Source organism: Sminthopsis crassicaudata, chromosome 4 (genome assembly GCF_048593235.1).
Source record: "Sminthopsis crassicaudata isolate SCR6 chromosome 4, ASM4859323v1, whole genome shotgun sequence".
NCBI classification, from domain to species: Eukaryota; Metazoa; Chordata; class Mammalia; order Dasyuromorphia; family Dasyuridae; genus Sminthopsis; species Sminthopsis crassicaudata.
The window spans coordinates 166,587,667-166,615,491 of record NC_133620.1 but is presented as its reverse complement, the minus strand read 5'-3'; the positions used below and the strand labels follow the sequence as shown (position 1 = coordinate 166,615,491).

At 35.1% G+C, this 27,825-nt stretch overlaps 1 protein-coding gene across 1 annotated transcript in view; it reads left to right on the top strand.

Moving 5' to 3' along the window:
- The window catches only part of ENPP3 (ectonucleotide pyrophosphatase/phosphodiesterase 3), a 118,542-nt gene that overhangs the window by 87,626 nt on the left and 3,091 nt on the right, over positions 1-27,825 (top strand). Inside the window, exons 20-24 of the mRNA XM_074309819.1 lie at positions 2,272-2,426; positions 16,456-16,591; positions 18,470-18,547; positions 19,875-20,007; positions 21,134-21,290. Coding sequence (XP_074165920.1) covers positions 2,272-2,426; positions 16,456-16,591; positions 18,470-18,547; positions 19,875-20,007; positions 21,134-21,290 — 659 coding nt within the window. The remainder of the gene's footprint in view (positions 1-2,271; positions 2,427-16,455; positions 16,592-18,469; positions 18,548-19,874; positions 20,008-21,133; positions 21,291-27,825) is intronic.

Below are 27,825 nucleotides of genomic sequence, written 5' to 3'. Positions count from 1 at the left end.
GTCAAACCTTATTTTACAGATGAAAATACAGATAGATTAAGTGGCTTGCCCGAGGTCATACAAGTAGTAAACATCAGAGGTAGGGTTCTCACCTAGGGCTTTGAGTTCAAAGACTTTCTACGATCTTTTCATTCAATCTCCTCATTTTAGTATCTGAGGTGCTCTCTCAGATCCTGTCTGAATTTCTATTTCCTTCAGAAATCTCCTTTCTTATTCTACCTTATTCTTTCATCTCCTTAATCACAGGAACCTCTACAATCTAATCTGTTGGAAATTCATTCTAAACTACTGTTTAGAATTCCTTTAAGTTAGCCACACATTTTATTTATATCATATAAAGTCATAAAATCTGAGAGTTGGAAGAGACCGAGTTCATCTTGGTCAATACACTCACAGCCTCCAATGATAATAGATCAAATAATTAGACCATCTTACAGTCTTGAAGTACTTTAAAACAAATCTCTTCCACTTCAATATAAACACATTATTTCCAACTCTATCACACTGTTCTTAACTGTCCTTCACCTACCAGTCATCTAAATGCTTTAAACTCTAAAATAGCAAATGCAATATCTCAATTGCATTGGGACTGAGAACAGACATGAATGAGAACACTGAAACTCAGAGAAGCTAAGGGTTCTCCTCTAGACTGTATAATTAGTTAAGGCAAAGATTGGACCTAGACAAATGGATTTACATGTAAATTCCACCAAACATTTAAATAACAATTCCAACATTATGCAAACTATTTGAAAAAATAGGGAAATAAGGAATCCTACCAAATTCTTTTTATGACATAGTTATGGTGCTGGAAACTGAGTGGATGCTCATCAGTTGGAGAATGGCTGAATAAGTTATGAATGTTATGGAATATTATTGTTCTATAAGAAATATTCAGCAGAATGATTTCAGAGAGGCCTAGAGAGACTTAACATGAATTGATGCTAAGTGAAATGAGCAGAACCAGGGGATCATTATACATGGCAACAAGAAGATTATACTATGATCAATTCTGATGGACGTGGCTCTTTTTCAACAATGAGATGATTCAGACTGATTCCAATGATCTTGTGATGATGAGAACCATCTACACCCAGAGAGAGGACTATGGGAACTGAGGGTGGATCACAACCTAGCATTTTCATTCTTTTTGTTGTGGTTTGTTTGGATTTTATTTTCTTTCTCATTTTTTCCCCCTTTTTTATCTGATTTTTCTTGTGCAGTAAGATAATTTTATAAATATGTATGTCTATATTGGATTTAACATATTTTTACTATGTTTAAAATAATAGTGGATTACTTGCCATCTAGGGGAGGGGGGGAATTGGAACACAAAATTGCAAGGGTCAATGTTGAAAAATTATCTTTGCATATGTTTTGAAAATAAAAATCCTTAATTAAAAAAAAAAAAGAATTGGGCCTAGAACAGAATTGCTTCAATTCCCTAGTTTATTATTCAGTTATATAAATACATTAAAATGATTCTTAACATTGCAGTTTTATTGCAAATATTAAAACTTTTTTTTTTTTTTTTTTTTTTTTTTGAGGCAATCAGGGTTAAATAACTTGCCCAGGGTCACACAGCTAACTGGCTGAGACTGGATTTGAATTCAGATCCTTCTGATTCCAGGACTGGTGCTTTATCTACTATGCCACCCAGCTGCCCCACAAATATTAAAACTTTAATATCTGAATTTCTTTTTTATTTTAATGTGAAGTAACTTTGTAGAAGTCAGTTAATTTCTCTGAGTCTTAGTTTCTTTCTCTATAAAATGAGTGAGGTTAGAGAGATGATCTCTTAAGGTCTATTCTAGTTCTGCCTTAAGCTCTCATTTTAAATACTGTTATTTGTAGCATCAATAAGAATGCACAAGAGGAAAGCTAGTCCAAGAAGCACGATACCTATAGATGTAATAGGTACTGAGCTGTTAACCTGTGGCTGCTTGGTTAGAATGAGTTAATTGAGGAATCCAATCTAAGAAAAAGTTGGGGAGAAACATTTCTGATTCCTTGATCCCACAGAGAGATTTAGATGTGATTTAATACACAGAACAGTTCTTTTGTGTATCATAAACTTGTGGGCTATTATCTTTTGGACTATTTTGAATTATTAAATAGTGTCTTTTGACAGCATTTGGTTTAAAAAAACACGCATATACAACAAAATGCATTTTTTCATTTTCTAGTTTGAGAGTTCTCTCTTAAATGTACTTTTCTTCTAACAATGATGTCAGACCAAATATAAAACCAGGAATTGTTTTTATGCTTTAGAAACAGAAACATCCAAAGAAAATTTGCCTTATGGGAGGCCCAAGATTACACAAAGAAGCAAAAATTACTGTGTCCTTTACCAGAAGGACTATATTAGTGGATATAGTCAAGAAATCCGAATGCCTCTGTGGACTTCATATACAATTTCTAAACCTGTAAGTACTAATGGACATTGATGTTTCTTTTCTGTAGAAGTTGTGTTAAATAGATTTATGATAATATAGTTCATGCACATATAACACTTTTCAGATTTGCAAAGCTTTAGCTGCCATGTCATTTGATTCTCCCATCTCCTTTGAAATAGGCAGAGATATTATTGATAGGATATAATTAGTGTTCAGTGACATGCCTATGGTTACACAGCTGACATCAATCAATCAGTCAATCAATGAGCACTTATTGGTTATCTATTATATATAGGCTATATGATACTGGGAAAAATACAATTATTAAATTTTACTATATTTCATGGGGAACATAAATACATATAAAATATACAGTATAATTAGATAATAAATACAAATAAATACAAAAGTTTGAGTACAAGATAGGGAGGGAAGGCTTCGTGGAGGGATGAAAAAAAGGTTTGTATAGAAGATATTAATCAAACCATATCTTAAAGGAAAAGAAGTATTCTGTGAGGCAAAAATAAGGAAAGAATCTTCTTAGGTATCCGGGAAGACCGCAAAGGCATGGAGATGGGAAATGGTGATGGTGATGATTATGATGATGATGTTAGAGCTTAATATCTGTAAAGTACTTTACAAATATCAGCTCTTTTTAGCCTCACAACAAGCCTGGGAAGTAGGCACTATTTTATAGACGAGGAAACTAAGGTAGGCAGAACTTTAAGTGACTTGTTTCAGTTTACATAGCTTGTAAGTGTCTGGGTCTGGATTTTGTTTCAGATTTCCTTGATTTCAAGTCCAGCTCTCAAATCACTATGTCATATAGCTACATATATTGTAGTGTCATGTGTGAAAAACAGAGAGACCAATTTAATTGGGGCAAAAGGTAGGATTTGAGCCCAGATCTTCCTGATGCAGAGTCCAATTTTCTGTTATTACAGATTGGCTTCAAGCAAATACACTTGATATAATACATTTGGCATTACATTTTTTAAAGGATTTGGATGGTTGGTAAATAGAGCTAATAGTTAAGGACAAGGAAATGAAGTGTGATAGAATGTATTCATATTGAAGTAGAACAGGTTTATGGTTTAAAGAACTTTAAGACTGTAATGAAATAATCAATTAATCTCACTTGATCCTTAAAACAATTCAGTGAGAAAGGCAAAGCATCTGTTTGAAATGCTTAAAACCAGAATTAAATTAAATGAGTTCTGGAAGAAATAGTGACTGATGTTTCTATAATTCTATCCAAATAACTCTTCATTTTTACCAGGTACTGAATCAGATGATTTAAGCTTGTAAAATTAGTACAGCCAAGTGTCAGAGAATAGAGTACCAGACCTAGAGTCAGGAAAATCTTAGTTCAAACCTGGCATCAGATACATACTAGTTGTGTGACCTTGGACAAGTCACTCAGCTTTGTTAACCTCAGTTTCCTCAACTGTAAAATGTATTAGAAATTAAATGGTGAACTACTCCAGTATCTCTGCCAAGAAAACCCCAAATGGAGTCATAGAATGTTAAAAAGGATTGAAAAAGAAAACCAACCAAAAAATCCTCCAAATCTGATCTTTCAACAACTAAAGTGAGCAACCATTTGTTAAGTCCCTTAAATAGATTATCCAGGAAATAAATACAGATTGTATCTTACCTGTGTAGAGTACTTTCTTATTTTGTGCATGTCTTAGAAAGATAAAATTTTAATCTATCTCAGATGGTTCCACTGGCAACTTCAGATCACTTTAATTACTAACATTTTTTGATTCTCTTCTATAATCCAGGTTTCTTTCTTTCTTTCTTTCTTCTTCTTCTTCTTCTTCTTTTTTTTTTTCCTGAGGCAATTTGGGTTAAGTGACTTGCCCAGAGTCACATAGCCAGGAAGTTTCTGAGACCAGATTTGATCTCAGGTCCCTTGAATTTAGGGCTGGTGCTCTGGTGGGTAGCCACTGCACCACCTAGCTGTCTCCATAATCCAGGTTCTTTGATATTTATTCACACAACCACAGACTTAGAACTGGTTTTGCCCCCAAAAGTAGGAGATAGGTAATTTCTTGTAAAACATAATTTGTCAGAAAGAAAGATTGGTGATTGAGTAAAGTTTGGAATATTTCTTGACACATTTACTAACAGTCATTATATTAGCCAGTTTGCATTGCTGTTTGTGGTAGAATTGTTTAGACATGATTTGGGAGAAGGAAAGAAATTTAGATACCATCTAATTCAATAACCTTCATTTTATAATCTATGCAAATGGAGCCCAGGTAGGTAAATGACTTTAGTCATTTAGAATGTTGGACTAAAACCTGTGGCTAAAGACTCCAAGGATATCTGAATATACACTGAATTTTCAAAATTAAATATATAATTTTAAAGAAATATTAAAATATAATTTTTATGAAACATGGCCAAAGGGAAAAGACCTTTGAATTAAGTTGTATTAGTGCAAAGAAGTACTTAACTCCTCATCAATGTGAAATAAAGATGTGAAGCAGATCTGCATATAAAAGGGTTAGAGGTTGTTAATAAAGTGTGTATGTTTCTCTCAAATTATTTTAAGAAACATACAAGGAAAATGTTAAATATTAGATTGAAAAAGAAAAATATCTAGGGAATCCCTTTAACTAAAATATTCCCCTCTCCAATCTCTATTTTCCTAAAGGCCTTAATTTACAGGCTCCAAAGACTTTCAGAGATTAACCTATGGCTAGTTATGTTCTTGCTAAGAGTATATTGCAAAAGTTCTGCCGTTTTTATGGAGAGGAAGGAATTGGTTGATTCTGGATATCTATTCTCCCTGTTCCATTCTAGGATTTTAGAGGGAAGTAAATTTCCTACCACTAATTAAAGCCCTGAACTGGAAACCAAATTCAATTACTGACAACTGTTTGGCCATGGTCTTTGGCAGGATAGACTAACATAATTTGCTACCTTATGTAGACAAATATTTTACTCCCTGTAACCTGAATAACCTGATTTTAAAATACTATTTTGCGAGTGTTGATATTTTCCTAATATAAATATTAAAAACAAATATAAATGTTTGTGCCTTTATTTAGTATACCACGTTTTGTTTGCAGTTCCTTAAAGTAATTATTAGTGTTCTTTTGCCTCCTTTTTCTCTTCTCCTTCTTCCCTTCCCACCCCCAGATATGCCTAAAAAGGTACCACTAATAGGATCTGAGTCTTATAATTTTGAAGGACCCATAAAGTCTCGGGTACACAGGATATATAAATTAATCAGACTGTAATGTGTTTTGTGTATTTTCAACATTTCTATCCTCTTATTCCTAAGGAGTAAGGAGGATGTTTAAGACTTTCAACTATGGATCTACCAGGCTTTGGCCACTTACAGGTGGAAATTCAAGGCTCAGAGACATGTGATCTTTCCAGGTTAATGGATCAATTCATTGGTGGAAACAACTATTTAGTATTACTAGTTTCCATTTTTAACCAGAGTTCTCATCCTTTTACTCATGCTAGAGAAGTCTTTCTCTCCATGTATCCATGTGACAGGATGGAATTCTAGCAATTTTGAGCTTTCCAATTCAGAAATTACTCTGTTAGTATGTTGTGGTTCAAGAAAATTACATACAAGAATGTTTTGAACTTAGCACAAAAATGTTGTAAATCAGCTTTGTGCTTGAAAATCAGATCTTCAATAGGAGCAATTCTGAACATGTGCTCAATTGACATGTCTGTTTGAGCTTTTTTTTGTGGCTTCAGTGCCTTCTGATTTAGTTGTTTGAAAACAACTAGAGGGAGTTGGTTACAATTTGATGTGATTTATAGCAGCTGCCAAGGAGTCTCTATATGAATTTGGTTAGAATAATGTCTGAACTTTATTTTTTAGTAAGAAAAGGAGAAATATCATGCAACTATTATGTGAAGGAAGGGACAGGCAATAATAAAAAATCATTAACTACAATAAATAGCTAGAGAATTTAATTGGAAGATCTTTTCAAAAAACAAAACTAAAATTTCCTGTAGGTATGAATTGTTTTTTTGTTGTTGTTACAAAATTTTACCTTTTTCACACCTCAAGATTCAAAAGTCTTTTAAAAGAGCTTTTCAAAAAGTTTTTGGATAACCTGATATAAGAAGAAAGATAAATTCTTAACCTAGTCCTCATTTTTTTGTTTGCTTCATGTGAATTTTAAAAACACAAGAGGATTGCAATAAGTTATAGATATTAGCATGTTTTATATAATTTTATAACATAAAAATCTGGTTTTGGGGCAAATAAAATAAATAGATAAATAAGAAAACAAGCAAAATTTTTTTGTTGTGATTGATTCAGGAGCCACCTGCCAGTGGCTGCTGCAGGTCTAACTCAGACCTGTAGAATGGATCTTTATATGTGAGAGGGTGATGATGATACAAGGAGACTGGGAGGCAGTTGCATTCTCTGACCTCTCCACTAAAAGGCAATTGTGTTGTCTGATATCTTTCCTCTTTCCCAATCCACAAACAACACTGTGTCAGTAAAGGCAACTCCTTCAGATGTTATGATCCACAGCTGTGGAGGCTTTTGGAGAATTGACCTGCCCCTTCAACTAGGCATGGTCCTTAACATTTTTTCTCCAAGATAAGTCCTAGAAGGATTGAAAAGAATAAAAAGAAATTGAAAGATATCTCAGTTATTTAACATATATATAGCCTTATGAGTAAGTAAATTTGAGTTTCCATAATATCAGAAAACAGGAATGTTTTGCCCCTTACATGTCTTTGATAAGGAGATTTCATAGCTGTGCTGAAAGTCACTGTTGAACTAAAGGACTTATTATGTGCTTCATAGTATTTTCTTATCCTTTCTATTCCACCCTAATCAGACTACAAGGGAAAAGTAATTCATGTAAAGTACCATTGTGCTAATCATCTTGGCAGGTCTTAATGGTTCAAATTGAATGGGACTGATTGGGTGAAGCTTTCTCAGTATTGAGACTAAATCACACGATCCTTATACCCAGAGCTGGAAGATGAGGTCTTGGGCCTCAGGTATTAGGAAATCACATGATCCCTATTTCCAGTCTTGAACCCTGGGTTGCAGGGAATCACGTGGTCTCTAAAGGCCAGACCCTCAAGTGATGTGACTCACTGGAAGTCATCAACATTGGTCAAGGATGATTACATCCTTTTAGTGTATCCAATGAAAAGGCTCAGGTCTTTTTAAATCTTGGACAAGCCGGAACTTGGTTAGGTTCCAGGGGTATAGGGCAGGAGTTGGGATTGTTCCCAGGTTTGTGTCTAGGCCTCTGCAGGAACCAAATAAATTCTTTCTCTTTGTACTGGAACATGTCTCTGATTAGTTAATTTGGGAAAGGTGGTCTAGCACTTGTCTCACACAAAATAGTAAGGCTTCAAAAATCAGGGTGCTCAAATAGTATCAGAACTTCTACATCATACTGAGAATTTCATCAACCTCCTTGTCTTTATCTTTATTCCTCCTTCTTTATCCCTTTTAAAGGTATAGGGAAACTCACAAGAGATACAGAGGGATTAAACTGCCACAACACTCTGTTTTGGAATCAAAATTGAGAAGTGATTTATTTGGGGTTCACTTACCCCAGAAAATCCATTATCTATACTTTAAAGAAAGGAATGAAACAAATATCTACTGATGAGGTATGAGAATTAAGGGTAAGAGATACCCTCTGGTCGATGTAATTCCAGACCCAAAGTTTGTGGCAAAAGAGGATTTATGTACATTAAGAAGACAGCTTTTTTAGTGGGCAAAGAATCATGTTAGGATTATTTTTTGCAAAAATGGGTTTACACTGGGAAGAAAATATCTTTATCAGTGGGCAAAATCCTGTTAGAACTTTTGTAAAGGTTTACACTGAAAAAGACCCAGTGGGCTAAGTCCAGAAGGGCAATTAGCAAAGATTGGGGTTCAGAGTTTTCTTTTATTAGCCTTCTGAGGTTTGAGGTTGAGGAGATTAAGGGCTAATATTTTTATTTAATAGAGGGTGGTGATTATACCCCTGGCTGAGATCTTCAAATGACTTATCTTGGGAGTTTCCCTTATGGACAAAAACAGTGTACCCCTCCTACATATCAGAAGGGTTTGAGACCCCAAATCGCCCCTCCCCCACAGATTAAAGGGGACACAATTTACATCTACTATGTGTCCAGCACTGTGCTAAGTGCTTTGCAAATGAAGGACAAATATCCTTGTCTTTGAGTAGTAGTAGCAGGAGTTTTCCCATAAGTTGGGTCTTCCTTCCTTCCTTCCTTCCTTCCTTCCTTCCTTCCTTCCTTCCTTCCTTCCTTCCTTCCTTCCTTCCTTCCTTCCTTCCTTCCTTCCTTCCTTCCTTCCTTCCTTCCTTCCTTCCTTCCTTCCTTCCTTCCTTCCTTCCTTCCTTCCTTCCTTCCTTCCTTCCTTCCTTCCTTCCTTCCTTCCTTCCTTCCTTCCTTCCTTCCTTCCTTCCTTCCTTCCTTCCTTCCTTCCTTCCTTCCTTCCTTCCTTCCTTCCTTCCTTCCTTCCTTCCTTCCTTCCTTCCTTCCTTCCTTCCTTCCTTCCTTCCTTCCTTCCTTCCTTCCTTCCTTCCTTCCTTCCTTCCTTCCTTCCTTCCTTCCTTCTTTCCTTCTCTTCTTTCCTTCCTTCCTTCCTTCCTTCCTTCCTTCCTTCTCTTCTTTCCTTCTCTTCTTTCCTTCCTTCTCTTCTTTCCTTCCTTCCTTCCTTCCTTCTCTTCCTTCCTTCTCTTCTTTCCTTCCTTCCTTCCTTCCTTCTCTTCTTTCCTTCCTTCCTTCCTTCCTTCCTTCCTTCCTTCCTTCCTTCCTTCCTTCCTTCCTTCCTTCCTTCCTTCCTTCCTTCCTTCCTTCCTTCCTTCCTTCCTTCCTTCCTTCCTTCCTTCCTTCCTTCCTTCTCTTCTTTCCTTCCTTCTCTTCTTTCCTTCCTTCTCTTCTTTCCTTCCTTCCTTCCTTCCTTCCTTCCTTCCTTCCTTCCTTCCTTCCTTCCTTCCTTCCTTCCTTCCTTCCTTCCTTCCTTCCTTCCTTCCTCTTCTCTTCTCTTCCTTCTCTTCCTATCTTCTCTTTTTCTTTTCTTTTTCTTTCTCTTTTCCTCTCTCTCTCCCTTCCTTCCTTTCTCTATTGCTCATTTTGTCTCTATCCACCCCCCCTCCCCCTTCTTTTCTTTCCTGCCCAAAGGAATATGAATTTTAATACCTGAAATCTCTTTTGGATATTAACCCCAAAACTTTTGTTTTTGTTTTTGTTTTTTTTCCTTTGGCTAGAATTATTTCTTAAGGACCTTGCCTTAAACCAAAATCACTCTGACTTTTATTAATTGGACAATATGTCTAGACCTAAGCCCACAGGGTCATTGTTTGGGCTCTTGAGTGGCTCAGAGTAAATATAAATAACCATTGTTTCTGTTTTGGCCAGAAACCCTGAGGGTCTTCCTCTCCCAGATTGATTTTTTTTTTTTTTTTGACTTGGTAAAAGAGACCATTCTCTACCTCATTTCTTATATATCCTTAACTATAGAATGGATGTTGCCTCAGTTGAGAGCTGGGAAGGACCTTAGTTTTAAAAAAAATTTCCATCTGCATCCAAGGCCATCTCTAGTCATCTTGATTTTATCATGCCACTGGACCCAGATGGTTCTGAAGGAGAAAATGAAGCTGTTGATTTTGCATAGCTCTCCTTCACTTAAATCCAATTTATTTGTATGTCACAGCATCATCTTCCTGAAGTCATAGTCCTTTTCCAGAACAAAGGACAGAGGACAAACAACAATAAACAATCATTTTGTTTAATCCTTAGAACTATCTTCTTGTGGGGCAGATATTAGTATTCCCCTTTGACATTTGAAGAAACTGAGGCAGATAGAGATTAGGTGACTTATACAAGGTCACAGAATTCAAGGCATGATTCAAACTCAGTTCTTTACTCAAAACAAATTGTTCTATCTACGGTGCCACCTAGCTTCTCTGTGATTAGATAAGGAGGTTGATTCTGGCGGTGGCCCCTTTAAGATTTCTTTTCTGATCTCCAACTTCCTTTGGGACTAACCTTTGATTTACAAGATTTGATCAAAACCACCCTTTTATATTCCAAGGGGAGAGATCTGAGCTAATTTGGGCTGTACCCAGCCCCCATTCTAATGATCTGCTCAGGTTTCCCAACCCCCACCTGGTGGGTTCTGGCCTAGGAATCAATCTGGAACTCCACCCTAGGCCCCTTCAAGCAAATAAAAGAGCCAAGCTGGAATCATCTCTTGGCAGAGAGTTGAAACATGCAAGCACCATGCTTTGCATCACAGACTCCTTTAAGCCTTTGGTGTATTTCTTCCTCTATCTAATGCCTTTTACTAACCAGACTTTAACCTTACTTCCAAACCCTACAATAAACCTTTTTTTTAATCAATCTAGGTTTTCAGACCTGTAAATTCATTTATAGGGGACTTTCGTAGCCATTAGAACTCATTTAACTTTGTTTCCTTGGTGCCAAATCCAAAGGGGTTTCAGGGGAGCTTCATTTGACTCCCTGTATCCCAAACCTGCCACTAGACCTCAAGTAATCCTAATTTTATTTAGGTATCCCTTAGCTAGACCTCAACATTTGGTTAAACCTCATCATTGGTCATAAGTTTTTCTTAGTTTTAACCCAGTTACATGTGGCTCTAATTTGGCAGATAATAAATCTGCATTTATAAAACTGAGAAAAAATCCAGGATTCTTTAGGTAGAACTTGAAACTATTCCTCATACCTCTCAAAGCTGATTAAGGATATTTGTGTTAATTTGAGGGAAGAGTGGAAAAGCAACTACCTCGCCTCAGTGTCTCAAATTTGCCTAATTTCTATATCCAGCTACTTTAGTTATTTTTTGTATGAAATAATCTTTAAAAAATTTCTCATAAAAGTGAACAAGTTAATTGAAAATAATAAACCCTGAGATGATATTGATGAGATTAGTGGTAGTGATGAGGTATGAGAATTGGGATGGAGAATTACTTCTGGTGGCAGGTCCAATGTGAAAGAATTCGAAAACCTGAAAAGTCTGTGGCAAAAGGGAATTTTATTCACTAAGAAGCCACCTTTGCTAGGAAGACAGATTTCTTAGTGGGTAAAAGGTCTTGTTAAGGAAATAACAAAGGTTAACACTGAGAAGAGAATATCTTCACAGTGGGCAAGAGTCCTGGCAGGCAGCCTTGCCAAGAAGAGAGCTTCCTTGGCAAAACATAATTCTGTTTTGGACTTCTACAAAGATTTGGAGTTCAGAATTCTCTTTTATTAGCAGTCTGAGGCTTGGGCTTCAATGACTTAGGCCTAGATTTCCAGTTGAAAAGAGATTACTTATCTTCCAGTTTCTAGCCACTCAATAGGACTATCTGATAAAGATCTCCAACTGAATGAAACCATTTAACTTGGGGAGGGTGTTGTCTGGGAAGGTATGCTTTTCCCAGGGGAAAGCCTGAGACCCCAAATCTCCCTTCTTTTACAGATTAAAGGGGACATAGTTTCAGGGTTCACTCCATCAATATGATATAGTGATTTTACAATAAAAAAAACCTGCATTCAAATCCCTGCCTCTAATACTTTACTATGTGACCCTGGGAAATTGATTTTTATTTGTAAAATTTTATTTGTTTTATTTGTAAAATTAAGAGTTTGGACCAGATTGTCTAATTACCTATTAACTTTGGATCTTATGAATCTATAAACACACACACATATTCTCCAATTCTCCAATTTATATAGTTCTATAATGCTTTGTCATTTATATTTTTAAGTATTATTAGCTTAAAACTATCCTAAGACTTTTGGGTCACCACATAATAGTCTTACAACAACCTTGTAGACAGGGAGTTCAAATGTTATTTTGCTTTTAAAAAATGAAAAGACAAGATTACTGGCCAATATTTTGGAGTCTCTACCTTCTTATTTTTTTTCTTTTTAATTTGAGACATTTAACTTCTCTTTTTCCCCACTAGTGGTGTAGTACTACTCATTTTTCAAGATCATCACCAACAATACAGCAAATATATCTGGTCCTTGAATACTCAAGTACAGTGGTGACTAATGAGTAAAAATAGAATGGGGAAGACTCAGACTCTCATAACAATCTATGAATTGCATATTGATTTAAAAATATGCATATGAACAATCTTTTTATTATATTTAAAATTTTTATTTTAATATATTTCCCAATTACATTTTAATTTTATTTAAACTACACTTGGGAATATTGTGGGTAGCACGCAGCCTGAAGGCCACAGGTTTGATATGATAGCTCTAATATATACTTCATCTGGGCCAAAAGACTTGAATTTACTGAGGAGAGCTAGATATTCCCTGTACATTTCATTTATCTTGAATTTCCATACCCTGCTAACTATTCATGTCTATCTACTTTTATTTCAAAGGTCATTCTCTTTGGGTAAAAGAAAATAGAAGCAAGTTTGGAGTTTAGTCATCTACTTACCTAGCATTTATTAAGCACCTGCTATGTACTAGATAATGTGCTAAACTCTAGTGGATTCAAAGAAAGGCAAAAACAGTCCCTATTCTCAAGTAGTTCATGGTCTAATGAGGAAAAACAGTAGCAAGCAACTTGATACAAACAAGACATATACAAAATAAATTGGGGGTAGTCTCAGAGAAAGGAACTAACATTAAGGAGGACTTTTAGTCTTTTTGAAGAAAGTGAGATTTTTATCTGAGACTTGAAGGAATCTAGGAATTTCCTACCAAAGATGAAAATGAGCAGTTAAAGCATTTCAAGAATGTTGTTTGGTTATTCATATCATGTCTGACTCTATCCAAGAGTTATTGTCCATGGGATTTTCTTAGCAAAGATCCTAGAGTTGTTTGCCATTCCCTTTTTCAGCTCATTTAACAGATGAGGAAACTGAAGCAAATAGGATTAGTGACTTGTCCAGGATTACATATTTAGTAAGTGTCTGTGACAAGATTTGAACTCCGATTTCTTGACTCCATGCCCAGTGCTTTATTCATTTCACTATCTTGGAATCCTGCATCTAAGGAGAGTACAGTTAATAAAAACTCTCAGAGTATATTGATGGAATGTCATATGTAAGGAATGGTGAGTAGATCATTATTACTGGGTCTCATAGTGTGTGGAAGGTAGTAAGGTGTCGGAAAGCTGTAATGATAGGAAAATGCTGTGTTATGAAGAGCTGAGTTGATGATGAATTGGAGTGAGATGACACTTGAGGCAGGGAGACCAACCAACAGGTATTAAATGAAGATAGTCTGAACTAAGGTGATTATAATGATAAAAGGTGATGGGACTTATTGATTAGAAAGATTTGTGAAGGTAGAAATGATAGAACTTTGGCAACAATTTGGATATGGGAGGTAAGAGAATGAGATGTCAAGGATGATACCTAAGTTGTACACCTGGGTAAGTGAGAGAGATGATGGTTTAATCAATAGTACTTAAGAAGTTAGGGGGAAAAGAGGGTTTTTTTTGGGGGGGCTGGTGGGTTTCATAAATATTTTAGGTAGAGATGTTTAATAGGAATCTATTAGTATGAAATATTTAATAGGCAATTGAAAATGAGAATTGAATAGTTCTGTTATGTGATCCAGAAGAGCAAGAATTCTAGACTTCTTTGATCCTTTCTTTGCCTTTTACCCCAACATAACTTTTTTATCATTATTTTTGATTTCCAAGAAGATTTTTTAGCAAGAGATTTTTTTAAAAAAGGATTTTGTTGTTGCTGTTGCTGTTAGCATTCTTTGTCAGGTTCATCTTCTTCAATGAAACATTTAGCATTTCTAGACAACACTCCTCTTTCAATAATAGGAATTTGTGATGAGTGTTTTGTGAATCTGCCATGTCTTCTTTAGGTGGATCCCCCTTTTCCCAATTAGAATAATTTCTGCTTTTGTCTTCAGAATTTCATTTTTTAAAACTTCTTTTGCCTTTTCTTCTCTTAAGATAGTACCCCCCACTCCACCCTTCCTCCTATGTCCTGAAGTTAGAAACATTACCTTTCAGTGTTTATTACTTATAAAAAATATGGTATTTTTCCTTTAGAAAGAGGAAGCATGGCATAGTAGATACCGAGCTGCATTGCACGAATTGTTGTTGTTCAATCCTTTTCAGTCATGACTGACTCTTTGTGACCCTATTTGGGGTTTTCTTGGAAAAGATAGTGAAGTGGTTTGCCATTTCCTTTCCCATTGCACAAAGTAACTGCCTGATAAATGTGCTAGGAATGGTAAATGACATGAAATTATTTTTCTAGAGAGTTTTCAAGAAGTCAACCCAACATTTCCCAATGATGTACCCCAGGAAATCAGCATGAATTGAATGTCTCAGCTTCAGGCACTCAATCTACCATACAAGTGCCAAAGGAGTTTTTCTTTTTTTTCTTTTCTGTCCACCCAGAGTAACCCTATTATTCTCATGTGATAGGAATTTGAAGGAAATACTACAGGTCTAGATAATTTAACAAGAGTTTTGCTTTAGCTTAAAAATGCAATTTTTTTGGGAGTGGAAAAATTTTAAGCTAAAACAAAACTCTTGTTAAGCTGATGAGACCTAGAGAATTCTGTGAAATCAAGTCTGATTTACCTTAATTTTTTGGGCTTTTCTGAATCTAGCTGATAAAAATGTTCTATATAATGACAATAGGTGGGATGTTGTCAAAATCCCCATGAATACATTCAGATATTAAAAGGTAAAAATAAAAGAGTAGAGTATTAGTACTCACCCATACATGATGACATTAGGTTCTGTATTTGGTTTAATACCCCATTGGAATATTGTAGAAATCAAATTAGATATCCATAGGACTTATTAGCACAGTACCTGAAATATTTAGGTACTTATTAAATGCTTATTGATAGACTGATTGTAAACTTCAAGTCACTAAATAAATATAGGAATGGATCTGTGATTTCATTAGAAACTACAGGTCAGTTTAATATAATATATTAATTAACATTAATAATCAAAACTAACCAATAAATTTAATTCATATCTATAATGACATAATATTACTATATTTCTAATGCTTATTGATCAACAGTATTTAAAAATATAGATAGTAGCACTTGCAAAGTACTCTAGAATCAAGCATAATTGTTTATAAAGGAGGAAACTGAGACTTAATTCTGTGCTCTTTCTGCTCTGTCCCTCTGTTTTTAATATTTCTATTCTCATTAAGAATTCAATAAGAATAACCTGGGAATCCACAAGGTCTTGGTTCGAGTTCTCCCTCTGATAATTATGTGCTGAGTCATCATGGTGATGTCATTTAATCTTTTAAGTGCTTCAGATAACTTGCTGTCACTGAGCTAATAATGAGTTATGGATCTATATCAGTAGAGAATGTTTCCATACCAGTAATGTCCCCTATATTTTTGAAATCATAGCTCTAGAATAGTTCCTCCTCCTTTTTCTAAAAACAAAACAAACAAACAAAAAGAGCACAATGCTTTTAAATCAGAAACTCTTATTGGATTTTTGTGATGGGCTGAAATCTGTTCTGGAAACTTGAGTGCTTTTACAAATGAAATTGTAGGAATGGTCTCTACTCACAAGGAATTTACGATTTATCAATCCAGTCTATATATGCAAATTGTAAAAGCCCATAATTAGATATACAATTAATGACAGCTACTCTGTAGACAAAAAACCAGTGTGTTTCAAGACCAGTATAATGTTCACATCTGCATTTAAAACATATTTAATTTTTAATTCATTGTTTAAAATGAAATCATTTGTGGATATTTTCCTCTTCTCATATAAATATAAATCCATTCTCCCAAGTCACTGAGTTTTAGAGATTCTGGATTCTGGTCTCCAAATTTCCTTTGGTTTGGGCACCCTCTTTTTTTCCTGTGTGGCAGGCTTACTATCACGGGTGTTCCCAACCAGGAGTGAACCACGGGGAGGAAAACACTGCAGAAAACATCTGTTTCCATTACTCCTGTAGAGTTGATTCATTATGAAAATAGGAAAAGGTTAAATGGAAAACATTTTAGGGAAGTCACAAACCATACAAAGTACAGGCACAGCCACAACTGTGGGTGTAATTTTTTTTTTTTTCTTCTCTCTTCTTTTTTCTTTTAACAGGGAGACACATCGCCTCTTCCTCCCACTGTTCCAGACTGTCTGCGGGCTGATGTTAGGATATCTCCTTCTCAGAGCCAAAATTGTTCCATCTATCCAACTGAAAAGAATATCACCCACGGCTTCCTCTACCCTCCTAGTTAGTATGACTCTTTTTAGCACAGCAGCTTCGAAAGCCCTCATCAGCTGGATGTGGGCATGTGCTTAAACATACACCCCAAACCAAAACAACCTTCTTAGGTTAAGCAGCCTGCACAGGGGGAGGCATCCAGTGGCTGTATGCTGACCAGAGGCAACACAACAACTGTAATAAAGACTAATAAATTTTGCAATGTGGGCCACAGGTCATCTGTAATCTTGCCCAGATGTTTAGAGAGTTCATCAGGTTTAAGTTTAAATTTAAACCAAAATTCTTTGGTGAGAGATGGACATCTAAAAAAATATATTTTTTCTTGCTGCTACTACCCAAATGTAGCTTGTATTAAAAACATAGCTGTCTCTCTGAAGAATTCCAGGCCAGAGTCTTAAGGCTTTTGTTCATAAGGCACCATATCAAGGTGGAATTATATATATATATATATATATTTTAATCTCTCTGAAAACCTGGAAAAACCAGTAAGTATATTTTTCTGAAGTTTGAATTTATGTCTTGTTGAATAGGGAATATTATTCTTACTAAGCTTCCCTTGAAATTTCAAGTAATTTCAAGATCTGGCTAGTTTCTCTTCTGATATTTTGATACTTGCAATATTTTTAGCTATAACCAGAAAAGAAGTTGACCGATGTTCAGACTTTTCAAAAAGAGGAAAGTGATCATAATAAAAATATTAGCAATATGTTGCTCTAAAATATAGTAAATAGTATCAAAAATAGATAAATTCTAAGTCAGCAAAATTAATTTTTGGAACAATATAGAATGTATTATTAAATAAATGGTTTTTGAAGCCTTTAGATAAGCAGGTAGGTGGTATAGTGGCTAATCCTGGTAGATAAATCTGAGTTCAAATTAGGCATTATACATCTATGAACAATGTGACTCTGGATAACTTCCTTTTAGTGCTTCAGTTTCTCCAGATGTAAAATAAGAACATTAATAACACTGACTTCATTGCTGTGTGAGGATAAAGGATAAAGTGTGATAATTGTTGTAATGTGTTTTGTGAAACTGAAAATTCTACATAAATACTATCTTTTTTTTTTTTTTTTTTTTTTTTGCTGAGGCAATAGGGGTTAAGTGACTTTCCCAGGATCATACAGTTAGGAATAATGCTCTTTTACATGGAAGAGATAGCATTTTGACTATGTTTTGAAGTGAACAAGTAGTATTTTGACAGGCTCTGATGGAAAGAATTAGTAGTTATTACTTATGAAGAGAGAGGAGTCCCTTGTGTGTGTGTGTGGGGGGGGGGCGGTGGGAATGGCGAACAAGTCATAAAGAAACTATCTTACTATATCTACTCTGTTTTTTCAATAATAATTTTATTTAAATGTTGAATTTTGAATCAGGTAAGTCATTTTATTTGGCTGTGACTTCACAGGGATTGGTTCAATGTAGGTCAACAGCTAAGCTAGCCAGTTACACGAGGATACAGGAATTCTAGAGATCCCTTAAGAGAATCCTCTTCTGTTTTCTACCTATCCTGGTTCAGTACAAGGAAAAAGTCTGAGGTAGCTGACTATGATTGGGAACTGTGCACTGTTGCCCTGGAAATGCTGGAGCAACAATGGATAGTACTCAATTTTTTGTCTGCTATTTAGTATCTTCCTTAGAATCTCATAATTAAGAGGTAGAAATTGGGCTGAGTGAGGGGATGGAGTAATGATGATTTGGCCCTTTTCCCATGATTGCGAGCAAGTGACTGTTTTTGCCCTTCTTTCTAGTTCTAACTCCTTGGATAGTGCATGGTTCCTAGCAAGTGCTTAATAACTTGCTGCTTGTTGACTTGACTTGATTATTTTCATCAATAACCAGAACAGATTTTTATTAGTTTTGTTTTTGTTTTTTTTTTTCACCCAGTGTTCAGCAAGACACCTGATGGACAATATGATGCTTTACTTACAAGCAATTTAATTCCTACTTATGAAGCATTTAAACGTAAGTTAAGAGTTGAGATTGTGATTTTAGGGGGAATCTCATATTTGCACAACTGGCATTATTTCCTTTTGGTATAAATAGAATTCTTAATAGTAAACATGAGATACCTTTTTAAGATGTGTTGAATTACTTTTGGACTACTTACTTGCTGAGCTTCTTAGATCATTATGCTCTATTTAGTCGAACCATAGAGAAACTGTTCATTCACAAACAAAAAGTCATTGCATTTCCTTGAAGGCAAATTTAATTGCCAGTCTTTAGATCTCCCTTCTATACTCTGGTCCTCTATAATGAACAAACATTGCTAACTAAGTCTCAGGGAAAAGTCTGCTAGAAATGCTCCTTTCTACTTCCCAGATAATCTACCTCCCTTCTCCACAAAAAAATTTCATTTCATTGTTCAAAATTCAAAGTAAATAGGAGCAGCTAGATAATACAGTATAGAGAGAACTGGAATCAGAAGAGTAAGGACAAATTCAGCCTCAAATACTTACTAGCTTTGTGATTGGACAAGTCACAACTTTTATTTGTTTCAGTTTCCTCAACTGTAGAATGTTACCTATCTTACAAGGTTGTTGTGAGGATCAAATGAAAAAATGTGAAGTACTTAGCACAGTGTTTGCCATATAGTAAATGCTATTTGGATGTGAATTATTATTTTTAATCATTGTTAAATGTTTTTTCCCCCCCCTTGGGGAGGGGATGTTCAAATTTGTTATTTTATCAATTTACGGAATTCCTAGTGTAGAGACTCTTTCCAGTGATATAGATGAGTAGAGATTAGCCACTTATTTTGTAATTTTAGACCAAATTCATAGATCCCTTAAGGAATCTTTGTATAGATTTCAGGGAATAGATTTCAACTTGTGTAGGAAAAAATAACATCTTTATAATAAGTTTCTTTTTATAATCCTTGTATTTTGCTTTATTCATCTAGAAACATTTTTCTGAGAAAGGGTCATAAGCTTCATCATGTTTCCAAAGGAGTCCACAACTTAAAAAAAAAGTTAGGATAGTTCCTTTAGATCTTAGAGGTTGCTGCGAATACAGAGAGGTTATGATTGACTCTGATCACACAGATGTTCTGGGCAGAGACAAAACTTTTATCCTGTGCTTTTAGAACTCCAATTCTGGTTTTCTATCCTATGAAACACTACTTCTATATGCAATAAAGAAGAACAAAATGAAGATTGTAAAAATATATTGAAATAAATGTTTTAAAGTGCTATTACATTTATTATTTTAAAAATAATTTTTATCATAGAAAAGATAATTTCATGTGCAATAGCATATACAATTTATTTTTGTCTAATCCTTTTATTATCAGAAATGTGGGACTATTTCCATCGTGTTCTGCTTGTGACATATGCTATGAAAAGGAATGGAGTGAATGTGATTAGTGGACCAGTGTTTGATTACAACTATGATGGACATTCTGATGAGCCCCATGAAATTAAAGAGTGAGTAAGAGTTTTTCATCCATGGAATTGTGGTGGTCATATAGAAATTTTAAAAATCAAGCATCATGTCAATAAATATCTTTCATGGGAATACAATGTGATGAAGTAGAAAGAGCTGGAGGATTTTGTGTAACTCACCTAACTTCTCATGTCCTCAGTGTCTTTATCTATAAAATAAAGGGATTGGCTTATTTAGAAAACCATTCAGAAAAAAATTGTCCAATACACTGAAAAAGTCTGACATTAAATACAGTATTCTACACTCATCCCCTGTAAGACATAACTCACAAATTAGGTAGCCACATGCATGAGTAGAGGAACTTTCTTCATCAAAATTGCCCCATACTAATGAAATTATTGGTTCCATTATTAAAAAAAATCCATCTATGTGCAATCCAAATAATCATTAATGTGGGAAACTATATACAGAGATTGCAAGTTGGTTTGGGTTACACAGCTCTAAAGTATTGTATTTGAATCCAAGCTTTCTTTATTCCAATCCCATAATTCTAATCTAGAATGCCATACTACCTCTATTCACTGTTGTGAAATAGGTGACGGAGGTGGTAACTTCTTTTTAATGATAAGGAAATTGTGGCACAAAATAGAAACAAGACTTTGACAGTTCAGGTGTCCTGCTTCCGGGTCAAATGTTCCTTTCAGCAGACCACATTGTTCCCTATCCATTCATTATATTAAATTCAGGATTTTATAATTTAGTGATTCTATTGGAATCTCTGATTATGATTAAATTCAAATCTAGAAAAGAAGTTAGATAACTGCTTGTCCAGAATATTTTTTTCCCCTTTTGTTCATTTGTTTCAGTCATGTCCAATTCTTTGCGACCCTGCTTGGATTTTCTTGGCAAAAATACTGGAATGATTCGCCATTTCCTTCTCCAGCTCATTTTACAGATGAGAAAACTGGGGCAAAATGGGTTGACTCACTCATGGTCTCATAGCTAATGTGTCTGAAGCTGGATTTGAATTCAGATCTTCTAATTCCAGGCATGGAATTCTATACACTGTGCCACCCAGCTGCCCCAATCTTCCTTAACAATCTGATGTCTTTCTTAGAAATCAAGGGACTTCATAAGACTAATACTAAACATTTTTTTTTAAAAAAGGTTTATAAACAACACTGGCATTCCCATCCCAACTCATTACTTCGTGGTGCTGAGTAGCTGCAAAAACCAGACTTATACGCCACTGAACTGTCCTGGGTCCTTGGATGTTTTGCCCTTTATCATTCCTCATCGATCTACCAACATAGAAAGCTGTGCCGTGAGTACATTTTGTAGCCAGTGTGCTCTCTATTGTGTTATTGTTCTGGCTGGATAGTGGTCACTGCTCCCTTTATGCAAGAATATTGGAAATTGGGATATGTAGGGAGAGTTAGCAAGCTAGGAATCTCTTCAGAAGTGGCAGATTTTCTTAGGGACAATTGGAATATTATGTTTAACCAACTTATGACTCACCATGCTAGCCCTTCCTAGGATGAAAAGCAGTTTTCAACTGCTTTTTGAAGTAAACCTTAATCCTAGTACTACCCCAGTCTAATCTCCTGGATCCCTTTTAGCAGAAGGAGAGATCCCTTTTAATGTCCCTCCTTGATCATTTCAGCTTTCTTTCAGGGTGGTACTTAGGAGTAGAATGAACCAGTAGATGATGCTTGCTTATATAATTGTATTGTACCTATAGTAATGTTACATTTGAAAATTAAGACAAACTGAGAGATGATGATCTGAGTATGATCAATGTATTAGTGAAGCTAGCAGTAACCAATAAATTGGGTCAATGATCTCTCTTGGTGACCAAAGAGCTTAAGGTAGTATTCACCAACCTTAATAAAGTTTTGTGGAATACAGAGTTGGATATATGGGGAAGACAATACTATTGGTTACAGAGTGGGAAGCATCAGGGAGTGGAGATAACATGATTGGTTATTTTAAAGAAAGTTAGCACATCCTTGTGGGGTTAGTATTACACTTCTTTGATAATTAAAAAATGTTAATTTTTTTATGGGACCCATCAGCATCTTATAAACCTGAGTAAGCAGACTCCCTAGTGCCTAAAAAGTTTTGTTCAGGAGATAAGACCCAAAGACAGGTTAAGGATGGACAATATATATTTTGGGGATGATAATTCTGACAGACTAAACAAATAGAAATTAATGAGGTGTCAGAGCAAAGCTTCTTAAACTGTGGGTCACAACCTCGTGTGAGGTTGCATGACTGAGTGTAGGAGACATGAAATTGTGATTTACAATTAGCAAATGTTTGATATATATACCTATTTTATACCTATAGATTCACGACCACATAAAAATTTCTCAGGAGTAAAAATGTCCTAGAGGATGCTGGCGTGAAAGATAACAATCTTTCATTCAAAGTAACTTTAAGCTATTTTAACTGGATTCCTGAGCTCAACTAAGCCAGGTGAATTCAGTCCCAGCTGGATTCCTGAACTTAACTCAAGGGCTTATTATAGAAGATAAAATTTTAGTTGACACTTGTCAGAAGCCAAGGAAGCTGGGAAGCAGAAGAAAAGAGAGAAAGCATACTCTTCCTTGGGGACAGTCGGCGAAAATGTCCAGAGTCTGGAAATGGAATGTCTTGTGTGAGAAACAGACAGGAGGTCAATATCAGTGAATCTTAGTGTATGTGGAAGAAAATAAAGTATGAGAAGGCTGAAAAAGCTAGAAAGGGGCTAGGTTATTAAGGGCTTCTTTTTTTTAATATACATACTTTTTTTTTTTTTAATTAAAGCTTTTTATTTCCAAAAGATATGCATGGGTAATTTTTCAACACTGACCCTTGTAAAGCCTTCTGTTCCAAATTATTTCCTCCTTCCCCTTCCTTCCTACCTGGCAGGTAGTCCAATCCATGTTAAATATTTTAAATATATATTAACTCCAATGTATATATACATATTTATCCAGTTATCTGTACAAGAAAATTCGGATCAAGAAGGGAAAAAAAAGCAGAAAGAAAACAAAATGCAAGCAAACAACAGAAAGAGTGAGAATGCTATATTGTGGTCCACATTAAGTTCTCAAGATCCTCTCTCTGGGTGTAGAGGGCTCTCTTCATCACTGAACAACTAGAATTAGTTCGAGTCATGTCATTGTTGAAGAGATAAGGACTTATTTTTGATCCTGAGTCAATGTCAATGTGAGGTATTAGTTAGAGTGTGTGTGTGTGTGTGTGTGTGTGTGTGTATGTGTGTGTGTGTGTGTGTGTGTGTGTGTGTGTGAGAGAGAGAGAGAGAGAGAGAGAGAGAGAGAGAGAGAGAGAGAGAGAGAGAGAGAGAGAGAGAAAGAGAGATGGAGAGACAAAAAGAAAGACAGCGAGACAGATAAAGAGACACAGAGAGAAGAGAGATAAAGAGATAGAGACAGAGACAAAAAGAGAGGTGGTGAGAGCCTGTACCTGGATAGTGGCAGTATCAGAAGAGAGGCATAAGTACCAAGTAATCCAGTAGCCTCTTCAGAGAGACCTGGTTTCCCTTGGGACTATTTTTCTCGAAGTACATACAGATAACTGCCTGTTTTTCTTGGACACAGGAATCTGAGTAAACAAAGTAGCTGAGCAGACTTGTATAAACTCCACCCTCCATTGTATGTTCTGCCAGAGTAAGGTGTAAAGAAAGACTTCCTAGGCTAAGTTAGCCAAATTCTAATAGGATCCTCAGGGAATCTACTTATTTGCTCATAATTAAGGCACCTCGAGGAATTAGAGATGGTTCCAGGGTTATTCATTGTTTTTCCACTTCCTTATCTATCTGAGATTGATGACAGCCTATTTATTACACAATACTTTTTCCCTTGGGGTTTATTTGGATTGCAGGTCTTATATGGTCCTATGATAACTTCTGGGCTTCTCTTCCCTGCTTCCAATTTTTCTCTTTAACGTGCCATTCTATAAATTTTTTCTTTACTCTGGAAGGTTCTTATTGTTCATTATGCCATTCTCTCAATTGCCCTGTCTAGTATAGAACTATCAGAGAAGTTATTGGGGAAAGTCTACTACATTAGATCTTCTTGCCTGGACTCTTGAAATAGCATTTAGCTAGTTTTTCTATGGCTCCTCTTTATCCTTCTCTTTATTCATCCTGCACATTGCTTCCAGACTAGTATTCCTAAACTAGGATATTTGCTGTTTTTTAAAGTGTCATAGCATCACATTTAATTCAAGTATATGAACAGAAATCCCCTTAAAAAATCCCCTGAGGGTCATTCAGACTCTGCTTGAAGACTTTCAGTGGTGAGAAACTCATCTCTTTCTACATTAAGTGAAAACCTCTTTGTAGCTTTCATTTTTTATTCTTTCTGGAGTTAACATGAACTAATTTTTCTCTATGATAACCTTTAAAGATACCATAAGGTGGCAATAAAATTCTATTTTCCCAAGTATTTTCTTCTCCAGGCTAATAAAATCTTTGATTTTTTTCACCTATTCATTGTACAGCATAATGTCCTGTTCTCTCAACATTCTAAGTGAACACATTGTGGTAACTCTGTGTTCTTAAGAACTGAATACCTTACTTTAAAAGAAGTGCTGAGTATAATAGAACTGTCATGCTTCTTTTTGTGTATACTATGCCTCTTTTTTTCAGACTAAGGTCTCTCTAGGTTTTGCGCCCCATTCTTACCACTTGAAAGTCTACATTGCTGGTAAATATTGTGCTTTCAGGTTACTAAAAATTCTAGATGTTTCCACAAAAATTTGCCATTTCTTCTCTATCCTATACCTGCGCAATCAATTTTTTTAAACCTAAGAATAATATTTTATATTCCTATTAGTCAATGAAAGAGCATTTATTAAATACTTAACATTTATTAAATAACCTAACAGGCATTGTTTCATATAAAATATAAATAGCTTCTGCTTTTAAGGATTTTACATTATAGATTCATCTTATTAGCTTTAGTTTGTCAATATCTTTTTACTTTAGTGTAAAATTTAAACTTTTTATTATAGATTAATTCAGTTATCTTATTTTGTCCCAGTAATTTGAACATTGCCCCATGTGACAAAGTTGACAGCAGTCCACAAAGTTAATCATTTTTTGCATCAATATTTAGGCATTTCAGTTAGAATGTAGGACAGTAATAAATGATAAAAAAATGTTTAAAAATAAAGTTTGGATTAAGAAACCAGAAAGATTAGTAGCTTGTAGAGTATTTCAAAAAAGTTATACTAAAAATTATGGATACATATTGAATATAATGTCAATTTTTTTGAATGCTGTTTGTTTTTAAATGTGTATTCCCAGCTTTGGGAGGCATTACTCCTATATTTTATCAAGTCATTGATAAAAATATTGATCAGCAAGTGCTAATGATAGATCTATATGATTCATGTTAGATTTACACCAATTTGCTCTGAATTCATTAATGACTGTTCTTTGGGTTTAGCCATTCATCCAATTCCAAATCTACTTAACTACTTGGTTTTAAAGAATATATAGAGTTTCTATGAGTGGAGATGAATTCAAAATAGCATTATTGTCTAAAGGAATGCATTGAATATAGATAACTGTGGCAACAGAACAGCAGAGGGTATGTTTAAGGGATAAGGAACCCTATATGATTAATATGTAGAGTATACATATGGAAGTAATAGAAGTTAAAAATGAAAAGGTAAGGTGGATCTATTGTGAAGTGCTTTAAAAGCAAGGCTTGTGAATTTGGATTTAATAAAATAAGCTATGAAGAGCCATTAAAGGTTTTGTAGTGAGGAAAATGGCATGATTAAAATGGCATTTTAGAAATAGTAACCCAAAATCAGTGGAATCATACAGGTTAGAGCAAGGAGGGCATGAAGTGTAAGTAAGCAATTAATACCTGATTGCAGTAAATAAATCAAAAGGTCCTAAACTAGAATCATGGCGATACATAGAGGTCAGTTAAGAGCTTATCAACGTAGAATCAATAATATGATAATTGATTAGAATATGTTCTACAAAAAGTTGGAAATATGGTTCTGTTGTTCAGGAGAGAGGCTAAAATGTGAAATACAGGTCTAAGGGACCTTTGATCCAGCAGTGTTACTACTGGGCTTATATCCCAAAGAGATTTTAAAGAAGGGAAAAGGACCCGTATGTGTGAGAATGTTTGTGGCAGCCCTCTTTGTAGTGGCCAGAAACTGGAAACTGAGTGGATGCCCATCAATTAGAGAACGGCTGAATAAATTGTGGTATATGAATATTATGGAGTATTATTGTTCTGTAAGAAATGATCAACAGGATGATTTCAGAAAGGCCTGGAGAAACTTATATGAACTGAAGCTGAGTGAAATGAGCAGAAACAGGAGATCATTATATACTTCAACAACAATACTATATGATGATCAATTCTGATGGACATGGCCCTCTTCAACAATTAGATGAACTAAATCAGTTCCAATAGAGCAGTAATGAACTGAACCAGTTATGCCCAGCAAAAGAACTCTGGGAGATGACTATGAACCACTACATAGAATTCCCAATACCCCTATTTTTGCCCGCCTGCATTTTTTATTTCCTTCACAGGCTAATTGTACAGTATTTCAAAGTCTAATTCTTCTTGTACAGCAAAATAACTGTATGGATATGTATACATATATTGTATTTAACATATGGTTCAATATATTTAACATGTATTGGTCTACCTGCCATCTGGGAAGGGGGTGGAGGGAAGGAGAGGAAAATTGGAATAAAAGGTTTTGCAATTATCAATGCTGAAAAATTACCCATGCATATATCTTGTAAATAAAAAAACTATTAAAAAAAAAGATTTCCCAAGGATATGATGTGGTGAGAAAATGGTCAAGTTTTTAGACTCCTGGGGGATGTGTTCATTTGAAGCATACAAAAAAAGAGACAGAGAGGGAGCAATCAAAGAGTTTGAAACTGTCATGGAAGTCAAGGGAGAACAGATTTATCATAACTAATACTTATCAGTTATATAGAGAAGAGATCTTAGTTCCAAACAGCACTAGCTTAGATAAAATCCAAAGTCCCTTCTAATTCTGAGATTCTATGATTTCATGAAATGCTAAAGAGAATTCAAGGAAGAAGAATACTGAGGGAGGGAAAGTAGATTTAACAATTGAGAAGTCACTGGTAACTATCAACAGAGTAATTTCAGTAGAGTGGTGGGGAGAGAAGCCAGATTGCATAAATCACATTTATATAGTATTTCATGATGTAAGAATGAGTGGGCAATGATGACCTAGTATCAGGGAAAGGAGTGATTATAGACTGGATTTAAAGCTGGATAGGATCTTAGTGGTCATATAAACCAATCTTCTCATTTTATAGATGAGGGAACTGGGTATCTGAGAGGTTAAATACTTTCTTATGGTATTCAAACACAGGATTTTTGACTTATTCCATTACAATATATTAACAATGTTAAATTAAGATTGAGAAATGAGCATTGAATAGTAATAAGATGGTGATTGATGATCTTTTGTTGGTTCCCTTGTCATATGGAATGGACATCATTCTATATAATAGTTCATATGGGAGGCAAAAATTACATGGACTTTAATTCTAATTCTTATTTAGTCATCAAATGTTGCTACTAGGCAGAGGTCTCCACTAAGCCTTGATGGGACCAATTAGTCAATTAATCTATAAGTACTGATTAAGGGCCAGACTTTGTGTTCAAGAGATAAAAATAAAAAGAATAAAATAAATCTTTGCCCAATGAGTCTAGAAGCCATGTATACATTTAAATACTTTATTTTTCCTCTTCTGTATGCCCTTCCATCCTCTCTACCTACTTACAAATTATTCATTGTTTCTTTCTTGACTCAAATATTCCCTCCTC